Source organism: Acanthopagrus latus, chromosome 6 (genome assembly GCF_904848185.1).
Source record: "Acanthopagrus latus isolate v.2019 chromosome 6, fAcaLat1.1, whole genome shotgun sequence".
In the NCBI taxonomy this organism is placed as follows: domain Eukaryota; kingdom Metazoa; phylum Chordata; class Actinopteri; order Spariformes; family Sparidae; genus Acanthopagrus; species Acanthopagrus latus.
The window spans coordinates 6,359,064-6,371,236 of NC_051044.1; the positions used below are offsets into that span (position 1 = coordinate 6,359,064).

At 45.0% G+C, this 12,173-nt stretch overlaps 1 protein-coding gene across 4 annotated transcripts in view; it reads left to right on the plus strand.

The window, feature by feature from the left end:
• Positions 1 to 12,173, plus strand: part of arhgef10la (Rho guanine nucleotide exchange factor (GEF) 10-like a) — a 123,270-nt gene that overhangs the window by 24,591 nt on the left and 86,506 nt on the right. For 2 of the 4 annotated variants that reach the window (XM_037102036.1, XM_037102039.1), the window contains 8 exons: positions 361 to 456; positions 549 to 676; positions 2,034 to 2,129; positions 2,878 to 2,986; positions 4,131 to 4,231; positions 4,712 to 4,789; positions 6,185 to 6,364; positions 7,543 to 7,659. In XM_037102036.1, the coding sequence (XP_036957931.1) occupies positions 361 to 456; positions 549 to 676; positions 2,034 to 2,129; positions 2,878 to 2,986; positions 4,131 to 4,231; positions 4,712 to 4,789; positions 6,185 to 6,364; positions 7,543 to 7,659 (905 nt within the window). Of the gene's footprint in view, positions 1 to 360; positions 457 to 548; positions 686 to 2,033; positions 2,130 to 2,877; positions 2,987 to 4,130; positions 4,232 to 4,711; positions 4,790 to 6,184; positions 6,365 to 7,542; positions 7,660 to 12,173 lie in introns of all 4 variants that reach the window. The other 2 variants (XM_037102037.1, XM_037102038.1) reach the window with 2 other exon arrangements.

A 12,173-nucleotide genomic window follows, 5' to 3' on the forward strand; every position in this document is an offset into this window, starting at 1 on the left:
ATGCAAATGATACAATAAGTATGTAAATATTCAAAGGCAGTGTGCGTTCTGGAAGGCTTTAAGATCCGGCGTCATTTATCTGTTCTGCGTTGCCAACAAAGATGCAGGCGATGTAGTTTGTAGCCCGGTGTGTGTGTGTGTGTGTGTGTGTGTGTGTGTGTGTGTGTGTCTTTGTATGTGTTATTTTTTTGGGATGGAGAAATGTAAATGAATGATTTAACAACAGGAGGTGCAACTATCACACAGAGAGGGAGGGGGAAAAAAAAGAAAAAGAAGACAGGAAGCACTCTTTTCCTCCCTTTTAAAAAAAAAAAAAAATAAAATCTAAATTTACTTTCATGTTTTTTTTTTCCTTGCCAGCTTTGTGTGTGACTGAGGCCGAGCCACAGGCGGCGGACGCTTCAGAGGTGATCTACGATGACGTTCCGAGCGAGGACCCCCTCTCTCCCGATGACGGTCAGTAGCTGCGACAGGATCAGTCTGATCTCGGCGTCTGTCCGCTCTGCCGGAGCTTCTGATGTGTGATATTTTTCTTCTGTGTAAAGCAGATATGATATACGAGGACGTTCAGAGAGACAGTGGTCCCGTGGCAGCTGACAACGGATGGAGCTCCAGTGAGTTTGAAAGCTATGACGAGCATTCCGATAACGAGACCAAAGTACCAACGCGGAGCAAGGTACTTTTGGTGCGTGTGTGTGTGTGTTTGTGTGTGTTCGTGCATGCCTAATGTGTGTCTTTATCTCACACAGAACATCCCCTCCGTTCATTTTAAACAGCGTCAGGGCCAGGTTGTTTTGGTTGCTTTCCAACACTTAAAAAAAAAATATAATCAAGAAGAATATTTCATCCCTCCTGCTCCTCCGGCGCGGCCGTCTTTATTAATGTATAGAACTGGAAGGAAACTATAAAGAACATGAAAAGTGCGTAACAGGCTGTCGAGGCGTTATACTTTCATTGTGGGTTGAAAGTAAACACAGGGCTTCTTCTTTTTTTTTTTTTTCCTGTGTGAGAAGCCTCAGATCTCTTTGCCTCTTCTCTGCCAAGGATGCTGTTCATCAGCGTTGTGCTGCTTGGCTACACAGTGTCGGCCTTCCACATGATGGCACTGTGTGCACATTCACACAGTGAAGCTGCATTTCCTTAATGCTTCAGCAGCCTTTAGCGTGCACGCACCGTTATGCAGGTGTAAAGCAAACTTTGGAGCCGTACTAATAAAACAATGAAGTGTTCTGCTGAGTTGAATCATTATTAATGTATAGATCTATACCTCCCTTTACATATATCTTCTTTTACATTTTGGCGGTGTTGTATGTATGGATGTAATTCCATTGTAATCCAAGAAAATCTTGAGATGAATCAAAGCTCTGAGACGGAAAAGAAAAAAAAAAGTTTTGTTGCGTTGGCAGTGAAAATTTGCCGCTCAGGTAATTACAGGAAGGTGCGGTGTGAATAAACCCGCCACTCGTCCCGGGCCAGTGAACAAAAGGAAGGATCCGGCCTCCACCGGCTGAACGGTTAATGAAGAAACCTTGACTGTTAGGGCTCGGTAACACTTTTTCGGCTAGTGCAAGCCTTCATCAAAAACACATTGTTTTTAATTAGTCTCGCCCGATTAATTTTCCGCCGAGCGTACCTGAGGTTCACCCCTCCTCAGTTCACTGCTCGATTCAACAGCCTGGGGGAGCTGTGACAGAGTTTGCTTCTTTAATGTTTTGCCCGAAAACTGCCTGCACCCCTCCCCCCCTCCATCCCCCTCTTATGAATCAGCGTCCATGAATCTAATACAGCAATAACCCCTCTGACCAAAAGCAGTGCTTCACTCTCTATGCTTGTGATTAATTCCTGATGTTTCGTAGCCTGTTTTGCCTTGATCACTTTGCCTCCGTTTCCTTTTTTTTTTTTCTATTTCCTCTCCCCCCCTCTACATTTCCCTCCTCTTGTGGCTTAACGTGATGTCGCCCACCACCCTCCCCCGCCGTGCCTCGCCTCGCCTCGCCTCGCCTGCCTCCCCCCTCCCCGTCCAACACCTGTAGCTCTCTCCTGAAGTGCGACGGCTGAGGGATCGCTGTGCCAAGACCAAACGCGAGCTGGCCATGAGGCTCTCTGGCAAACACAACTATGACATCAAGGTACACCTCCAGCAGCGAGCCAACGACACAGCCACACCACACTGTTTCTCTCTCCGCAGAGCCTCGAATGACTCTGCTGGATGTTGCGCTATTAGAATTGATGATCACCCAGAGCTGAAATGTGCTGTGTTATAGTCTCAGCTGACTCACAGGCTTTACTGACTCTCTGCACCATCCTACCCAGCTTTCCCCTCTCAGACTCTGACTTTGCTTTGAGACCGTCTGTCGGCCTTCTCTTTCTCCTCTCCCCGCCTGGTTTAAATATCAAGACGCATTTATGGGACACATGAATTATTGAATAATATCCTGCGTATTTACTTCCATCCACACCAGTGCAACTCGCCCCCAATTAATGACCTACTTTCCTGAAGTAGCATCATTTAAAAATACTACCACCCTGGGTGTATTCTCGGTCTGTGGAGTCTGGTTGCAGCCCCCTCCGTGATGCTCAGGGTGGAGTTTGTGGTCAACTGAATTCTCCCACACTGAGCTCTGCGAGCCCTTTCGCTCTGATGTGGAGCTCACTCTGTTACCATAATCTCTCCATGATATGCTCATAGACTCTCTGATTAGAGGCTGCACAGCGGCCCACAGGGAGTCGCAGATGGTGAGATTTGTGATGAGCACGCCGAGCGCCACTTTCCTTCCCTCTCCCGAGGAGCACCGTAGGTTATCGAATCTCCGCAGCATGGCACTTTCCTCGCGCTCTAACGCTCCTTCGTTGTTTCTGTGTGCTTCCTCCGACCAGGTTCAGCAGCTCATGAAGGCGGCGAGGAGCGGAACAAAGGATGGGCTTGAAAAGACCAAGATAGCCGTGATGCGAAAAGTTTCCTTCCTGCAGAGGAAAGATCAATTGGGTAAAAGCAGAGGAGACTGTGAAGTTTGTAAATGTTGGTCAGCTGGCTTTTTTTTTTTTCTTTTTTAAAGATGAAAGTTACTCTATTTTTAGATGCTGGTATTGGTTATGAAGTTTGGTAACCCTTTGAGTTATGGGCAGGTTCCTAAGCTAGCCAAGCCGAAGTAGTGTTTGAGGCACATAGAGTACTCAGTCTTACTTTTCCCTCATACAAACCCCTTCGGGGAGAAATGAAAGCACTGTGAAAAAAAGAAAGATCTCACTGATTGTAACTGCGATGAATAAAACAGACGGGCTTTCTCAGATTTAAGGCGGACGACGTGGTCGAGTAAAGTTTCCCATGTGTGAGAAAGAGCAAGATGAGGCGACTCATGTGGCACCATATATAGGTTGAGTTGTAGGAAACCCCCCCCTTTGCCCGAACAATAGGGAGAGATTAGCATCCATTAATGGAGGATCGAGCAGCTCCATAAACCGTAGATACCAGACCCGCGCCTCAAACAAATCTGCGAGCCATCACAAAGAGGTAAAGAGGACAGTGCTGCTATTTTTAGGTGTTGATCGAGGGAAATCTGCACGGTGTTATATTTCTTTTCCACCAATCCTCTGTTATCATTCCAAAGTCTTTAATTGGAATGGTGGAAGCTTCTGGTATCTTATGTCTTTATGATTACAGCTGAAGTGGGGATTTCTTTTTTTTTTTCTTTTCTTTTTTTTTTTGAGACTGTCGAATGGCTTTTGTGCCAATTCAGAGACGAGAATGCGTTGGATCGTGTTTTCTGCCGACACACTTCTGTGTACCGCCTTTACTCCTACAGAGATACAGTATTGTTTTGAAATTTATTTTTTCTTTTTTTTCTTCACGAAGGCCTCGCTGCTTCTCCCTCTTTCCGTCACTCCTTCCTCCATTGCTCTGCCTCTCTCTCTGTCTCTTTTTCAGAGTATAGAAGTCTTTTTGAGGTAATGTACTTAGTGTGTCGCAGCGTGTCTCCAGCTGCAGTGAGATCTGAGGGCTGCCTTTCTGTTGTTGCCTTTCTATCTCCGTCGCACACACACACACACACACACACACACAAACACAGTTAGACACACATTCTCATTTTAACCTTTCTGTATCTTTCCCTTCCATTTCTGGATGTCTGCAGAAGAGGAGGACGATGCAGGATACCTGGATGTGGCTGTGTCAGAAGACAAGCATCCTCCCCCGCAGCTGAGCCCCATGCCAGAGGGGCTGACCAGCCACCAGGTACCCCACCCCCCCACCACCACCCCCCACCACCCTCCCTCCACCCAACCAGATAGTTTTTCGTCAAACATTTGTTCTTATTTCTCTGGCTCGCAGATGTAGAAACACGTACTGTACTTAAAATCCCGCATTTAAGCGAACACATTCTGTCCCAAATAGCCTTGAGATAAGGCTCTAGGCTGTCATGTTAAAACTTCTTTTGTTATTTCAGCCGGTTTGTACATCTCTTTGCTCTAAGAAGCGGTGTGTTTTTATAAAAGCTTGAACAGCGACTTTCATGTCATAGGAAGTCCAAAGACTCAGCACTTTGTTAGCGGCCTTGTTCAAACAGACGTACTCCTTTTTTCCTCCTGTGACAAACACATGATTATAGTGCAATCCATCAGCCCGTGTTGTACTTAACTGAAAGCATACCGCGCACTGCAGCCCCATCATGTCCTCTTAGTGCGAGATTTCCTGACTGGTCTGTTGTCTGCGCAGGTTGTCAGGCGCCATATCCTCGGCTCCATCATTCAGAGCGAGCGGAGCTACCTGGAGTCTCTCAGGAGGATCCTGCAGGTGAGCTGTTGAGTCCCCAGTCGTCTCCCTCTGCCACATGCAATATCTTCACCATTTAGCTGTTATGAATCACGCTGGAGAGAGAAGCGGTGATATCCATCAAATTACCGCAGGGTGTCTGAGCATAAATAATCCCGATGAAACAGCCATCCTCGTGTTTTTTTCTTTTTTCTTTTTTTTCCCGTTGCATTGTGCTGGTGCTAAGAGGGAGGGACGTCGGGCCGGTGCAGGATGGGGTGCGGCCTCTCCACTTGAATATCTCTTTAGTGGGGAAAAGGAGACTTGTTATCTCCTCATCACGGCAAAAATAAGAGGCGCGCCCACTGAAATGGAATCAGCAGCAATCAATGACGGCGTCGCGACGCTGCAAGATCCCTCACTGTCAGGACACAATGCGTCACCTTTTGTTGTCGAGCGAAATGATTGCGGGCGATACTTTGGGAGGTTTAGCTCTTTTGAAATCGCTGTCGGTATTCAGACAGTCCAGCCAAGTGGAAAATGCAGTGTCTCCAGACGGAAAAAAATAAAAGATGAAAGGCCGAAATCACAATTAGACGTTGAGGTTTGTAGCTTTCATGATTGCTGTAAAGCAGATTTCACAGTTGTTCGTGTTTTGCGGCCCGCTCGTGTTCCCTCTGTCGATGACTCGTTGGCTGCGAGGGGAAAAAAAAAAGAACAAATAGATAAAATTACCTCCACTGTTGCACAGATTGATTATATTAAAGATACTTTGTGGGCATTTTTTTTGTCTTTATCCAAGAGAGCGAGGTGAAAAGGAAGACAGTGTTCTCCTCGTCAATATTTGGCTTGTACACAACAGTACGTGTTCTTAGAGGTTAGGGTTAGGTGAGCATTCAGACTCAAAGACATCGTGTTTACTGGCTTCCTCAAAGAATATTGCCCACAAAGAATCCGTCAACTCATTTCTGTAGGCTATGCTAATATCCCCATGAGTGCTGACTGAGGAATCAATCAACGCCTCTTTCACCATGTTGTTTCCCGCATCTGTAACTCTGCTGGGAGCTGTGTTTTCTTTCTTTTTTTTTTTCTCTTTTTCTTTTTTTTTGTTGCCGTTATTATTCCAGCTTTCATGATCACAAGTCACCTTGCGTTTCTGAACATGTTTGCTCGTGGCACAATGCTGTTTTATGGGTGAATCCGTTGGCTTGCTGCGCTTCCAGGCATAATGACTACATTTTTTTTACTCGATTCATAGGATATCCGTCTGCTTCCCCTCAGCTGTCTGTTTTTTTATGCCGCTGTGAAGAACAGAAGCTTAAGGAGGGTGGACCGCTGATTCATCTTGAGCACCCGCCCACGCACACATACATAAGCACGTATTAACAGCAATAAAAAAAAAAAAAACAACCCAATTTTCTCTCACAATCTCACCAGGAATACCACAGACCACTGATGGAAGCTGATCCACGCATCCTGAGCCCGAGGAAGATCCGGCCTATATTTTACCGAATCAGGGAGATCACGCAGTGCCACTCCATGTTCCAGATTGCGCTGGCGTCGCGTGTGGCTGAATGGGACAGCAGCGAGAAAATCGGAGACTTGTTTGTCGCCTCGGTTAGTGAGCGTGCACGTGCATGTGTTCGGGACGGTTCTTCATATTTGTGAAATACAAATGTAAACTGGAGGATGATTTGATGCCTTACGTACGTGTGAGTGTTTATGTGTGTGTATGTGTGTGTGCATAGTTTGTTTGATTCTGTCGCAAGGTATTATGATACAATCAAAGGATTGCATTCTGGGTAAAGGCACTCATATTTTTCCTTGGCATTTCTTTCTAAAATTGCCTCACACGCCGCCGCTGCTACCCAGACTCATAACGAGCTACAGGTTTCTTAGAGCAAACAGGGGTAGTTTACCCCAAACATGAAATCAATTACAGCTGTGATGAATATCTCCGCTGCATCCGCGGATCTGTAGGAGGCGTGTTCACACATTTTGGCCCCAGAATAATAGTGTTCGCCGAGAGCGTTCTTTATGCGAGTCTCTGCCGTGTGCTCATCCATACGGCCTGCTCATTATTTGCCTATTAGAGGGGACTTACTCGACCCTCTCCTCCTCTGCTGGCCATTATAGTGTTGTTCTATTCATATCCTCAGACCTACCAGCAAATAAGGCCACACTGGAAAAGGAAAAAAAAAAAAACCTCTCCGTCTGAGAGTGTATCTCTACCTGCGGGTCTTGTAGTGATGTGTGAGAGGCGGAGTCCTGAAGGAGGCTGCGAGCAAGGAGGGTTAATACCTTCATGCCATTTGCTAATTCCCCACCGCTCCTCAGACCGCCACTGTCTGCTGCCCGGTGTGGATTTAATTGAGGAGAGACAATAAATGTGTCTACCACACAACAGACACACCCCCTCCCACACACACACACACACTGTCTCACACACACACACACACTGTCACCTCATTCCTCTTTCCCAACCTCGTAAATGGCTCGTGAAGGGTGTTGCGGTAGCCGTGATGGTAAACAAAGCAATTTTTTTTAAGCACTATACTTAAATGGCCATTTTCTAGCATCTCTTTACATTGAAATTACCCAGGGGTCGCCCTGCAAAGTGGATGGTTAAGCCAGACGTTCGAGATGTCAAAAGAAATTACACAACAGTGTTTGCGGATGCCATCGTAAAAAAAAAAAACACGGAATAACAACCCGACGGAACGCTACACCCTTTTATTGTGATTGTTTTGTTACTTTAATTCAGATAATTCATATTCCTGTTTCTGTTTCCACAGTTTTCCAAGTCCATGGTTCTGGATGTATACAGTGATTACGTGAACAACTTCACCAACGCCATGGCTCTCATAAAGAAGGCGTGCATGTCCAAGCCAGCTTTCCTGGAATTCTTAAAGGTGAGCTTCGACTCATGAGCCCGATCGACCCAATAATTCAGAATAAATGTTTTCACAATGCACGTTTTTGCAAACCACAGATATGCTGAAACGTTTCTTTAGGTTCAATTTTAAATTTTTAATGTTCTGACGGTGAAATACCCAGTTTTGTCGCCACAGACGAGGCTGGAAATAGGAACCAATGTCTCGTTAAAGCTGTCGATTGGTTTCATGCTTCCAATTGTCGTAGAAATGTAACTTGAACAGTTGGAAACCCGCTGGAAACCCCTCCACCTCCTGATACAAGAGTCAGCTTTCAAATACGTAATGTGATACGATATGTTGCTCAAATCTTGATATGACAGGTAGGTTACTTGAAAATATGTGGTTTTCTTTTATTCTGATGTCTGGACACCAAATATTTATATATATATTTTTAATAAATGTTTCTTAATTCTCAAATAAAAGTTACTCAGTTGTGTTAGCGTCTCTGTTTTTTTTTCATCTGCAGTGTTCAGCAGATGGTGATTCTAGCAACGCCAAGTAGCTTACGTTTTTTTTTTCTTTTTCTCGGGTTTCAAAAGAGACAAAACCGTTTTAAAAGGTGATTTAGACAAAAACAGAGTCATTTACATTGGGTTAATGGATGTTATGAAAGTGTGTCCTGATTTTCTGAAACTGTGTTATACACTCAAGACGGCAATTAGATTGAAGTGCCGTATAACCCACTGTGCTGTTTTTAACTCTGGAAAATGTACCAGGTTGTCCAGGTAATGACCATGTCCTGTGTTCCTGTTGTTTTCACATAGTTATTCTCAGAATGTGTTTTTCTATGTTCTCTATGCACTCGCACAACTCTTAAAGCGCAATGCTCCGCTGAGATTTGAAATGAAACGAGGAGAAATCTGCGAATTAATGAAAACCTCGACTAGAATAACGGCTGATTTGCAGCGAAAAGGAAATGGAAATTACAAAACATCTGTGAGAGCAAAAAGCTGGAAATTGCACAACTTTCCGCAACCCGACAATCAAGATGTGTTCCTCTGTTTACTTAATCTTTCAGATATTAATTTGGGATCATGAACAAGGAAAAATAGTGCCAGTGTGCATGGAGGGTGCCAAGCAATTATTTAAATGTGCTGAGTTTAGCAATTCCCTGCGCGCCCGGCAGTCATGCATGAGCATGACCTGGATCATTGAGCTGTAATGCTGATTTACAGAACCAGATCACACAGCTGACAGCCCTGCATGTTACTCCAGATAACATGTGTCTCTTTCTCTTTGTTGAAAGGCTCCCCTCTCTGTTGAAGCTCTCACTGGCAATGTGAAGACAAACCAAATAATAAATTGGCTAGACACAGGCTGGAAAAAACACACTGAATCAATGACAGCCTTCATTACGATGCTTTAGAAATATTGGTCGGGTGAACTGACTGCATGCACATTTGCACGCAAAGAGAATTTTACAGGTAGGGACTTTATAATTCAGAGAGAGGTAGGGACACAGTGTGCAGATGTTAAAATGTAAAATGTTGGGCTGCATTTGTAGAGAAGCATCTCAGTGTAAATCAGCTGGGTTTTTTTTTCTGATATATTGGAATTTTTAAAGGTTAGAAAATTGATTCTCGTTTTCTGGATAAATGCCTACAAGTGCACAAGCAACAATTGTTGATTACAAGACGTGGGATTTCAGAGTGATTGTGTACGGTTATGTTACTATTATTGAGACCAATAGTAGTGTTATAGGCATGTGCATCCAGTCTACTGCAGTGGAGCACTGTCCAGTTCGCCGGGTGCAGAAGCAGCTTGGACGACAGGACTTACTGTTGGACTTGCTGGAGGCGTCATCGGGCCTTTTCTATGGTAATTCACTTCAGCTGTGAGGGGAAATGTCCACTTGACAGGTCCAGTGACATATAAAGTCTGGTCCCTTTCCCCCTTTTTCTTGACATCAAACCTACGTGTCAAGTATTTTAACCCAAAATTTGCATAAGGGACAGAAGACCGGTAAAAGGCTGAGGCCTCTCACTATGCAGTTAACGTTGCCTGGCAACAAATGCAGGTCCTCTCTCTGTCGGGTCGGTGACACTGCTGGAAACGTATTGTAAGGAACAAAGTGAAGTGTTCATGATTTGGTGTATCACATCTCGATGTATGACTTCTGCATCGCACAGTGAGAACTGGTCACAAGCCCCGTAAATGCGGGAGAACTGTGACTAACAAAGCCACTCGGTGCTGTGTTAAGAAAAGAAAAGAAAAGAAAAGAAAAGAAAGAATAACTCCCAGCCCGCTCCGTTACATACAGGTTTCGACCACTAATGGGATCTTAAAGCTCAACCACTTTCCTCCGCAGAGCAGCAGACTGAAATTTGCAGCGACCTGCTCAGCCAGTCAGGTCTGATCTTTTCCAACGGTCCTAGAAACCACTTTCATTAAGTAACTAAAAGGGGAACATGACATTGAGACAACTTACTTGTGGTGAAGGAGAACCACCTCTCCAAATTGTGCATTTTTGGGTGCTGCCCCACCTGCTGAGGTGTTGCTGATCCTCATTCAGGGGGGCTGCTGGATGCTTGGACTGCAGCCTGCCCACCCCTATACTCAGTTTAAAAAAAAAAAAGGCAACAACCAATTAATTTGCAGATATTTGCAGTCTTTGAGTGTTGAACTGAACATCTAAGTCATGGTAATAAATGTCCAAATAAGAATCAGGGTTCCTGAATATCCTGAATTCCTGAATATACTTGGGCAGCTGTTAGTACACCCAAGTAAAAAATACATGTGTGGGAAGCCCAACAGTTTGTGATGTTTCCAGTCACAATGCTTTCGATATCTTCTCTGTAAAAGCCGATGGGAACTTTACACTGGAATTTAACCTTCTTAAGTTTCCTGTAGGGTCTTCTCAGTGCTTTCTTTTTTTTTTTTTCTTTTTTTTTTATAGCAGTCTGGGGATATGTGAAGACTGTGACAGGCTGTCAGACTTGATTCCCAGAGGCCCCAAAACTGTTCACCTGCTCCATACATAAATAAATCTGGATAAATAAACATGAAATTCAAAGTAATACATACATAAATCAGGGATGTAGGTCCCAGTGTGATGGGGGGAAGCCGTGCAGCAATCGGCCACTCTTGGAGCCGAGAGCACTGATAGTTTGCAAAACTATTGGTGATTCCTAGTAAAGACAACAGTGGTGCAGATATCCCTGCATCAGGTAATGTTTCTATCACCAGCAAACTCAAGCATACTCTCCAGGTGACGATGGAGAATAAGATGTCATCCCTCTCTCGTCAGTGGAGGTGGTCATGTGTCCAAAACATTTCGTCTCAACCTGAGCCGGATACTTGGGGAAAAAAAACCTGGCATGCATAGAAAAAGACGCCAAATCCGGCGTCGGCTTGCTTGATCTCCCACCAGTGAACGAGCAGCTGCGGTTAAAACAAAACAAAACAGAAGAAGCGTCTTTTTTCCAGCGCTCCGAAAATCACTTACGCGTCTTGCCTCCAGAAACTCATTTTTCTCTCCCGTGATGATCATAACAAACCATGAGTTGATAGATAGTCCGCTCTGATCCATTCTGGTATCAGGCACAAAGATCCAACACCTGGGGCGATACAACAGGACTCCACCTAACCTGATTACAATGAGTATAATTTGGACGTACCCTCACTCAGGGTTTGACTGCTAAGAACTGAGTGCGCCCCTGAAGAACGGTAATTTGTCCTTCTTCAGAGTTTCATGTGAGCACCCTCGCTGGTCTATGGCACCTCTGCGTATTCGATTTTAACCCCAGGCTGCTGGCTGGTTATTTCAGATACCCTGCTACTCCTTTCTTCCTCTGTGGAGAAATATCGAAAGCTTGGGAGTTGCCGATACATACCGCTGGTGACTTTCTCTACGGGGTGGGAGTCCGACACCACCACCTCGAAAAGACAAGCAATCCCAGGTGTTGGATCTTTGTGCCTGACTCAAGTGTCTGATGGAAACGTGGCTGAGTTTGGTGATTACGACAGACAAGAGCTCTCTATCAGCTGAGAAAAAAATAATTCAGGTCGTGTCCTGAGAGATCAGTCAGGCGAAGTACAGCTGCGTTCATATCATCTCCGGTCATGTTACAGCCTCAGACACCATCTGTGTCTCGATTTGACTGAACACGACTGCCCTCCAACAAAAAGAGGACGAGAACTTCTCCTTAAAACCCATCCCACCGATAAACGCCTCTCTACCTGACACCACTCAGGCAGGAAATCGCCACCTCCACTGACCTGGTCAGGTGTGCTGAAAAGATTTTACTTTGTGCTCCTTGAGCTTTTGATAGCATCCACTCAGGGGTCACCTTTGGTTTTCAAGGTTGGCTGTAAAAGTTATGTACTGCATCCGTCCAGTCGCTGAACACTTTATCTTCTGGTTTAGCATCTTTGAGATTACTGCCTTCCTGCCCTCACCTGTGATTTGACGGTTAGGTGGCTGCTGACTGCGGAGCACCGCTGTCTCCTTTTAATTGCTGCGTATACGATGTCTTCCGCTTGATGTTGGT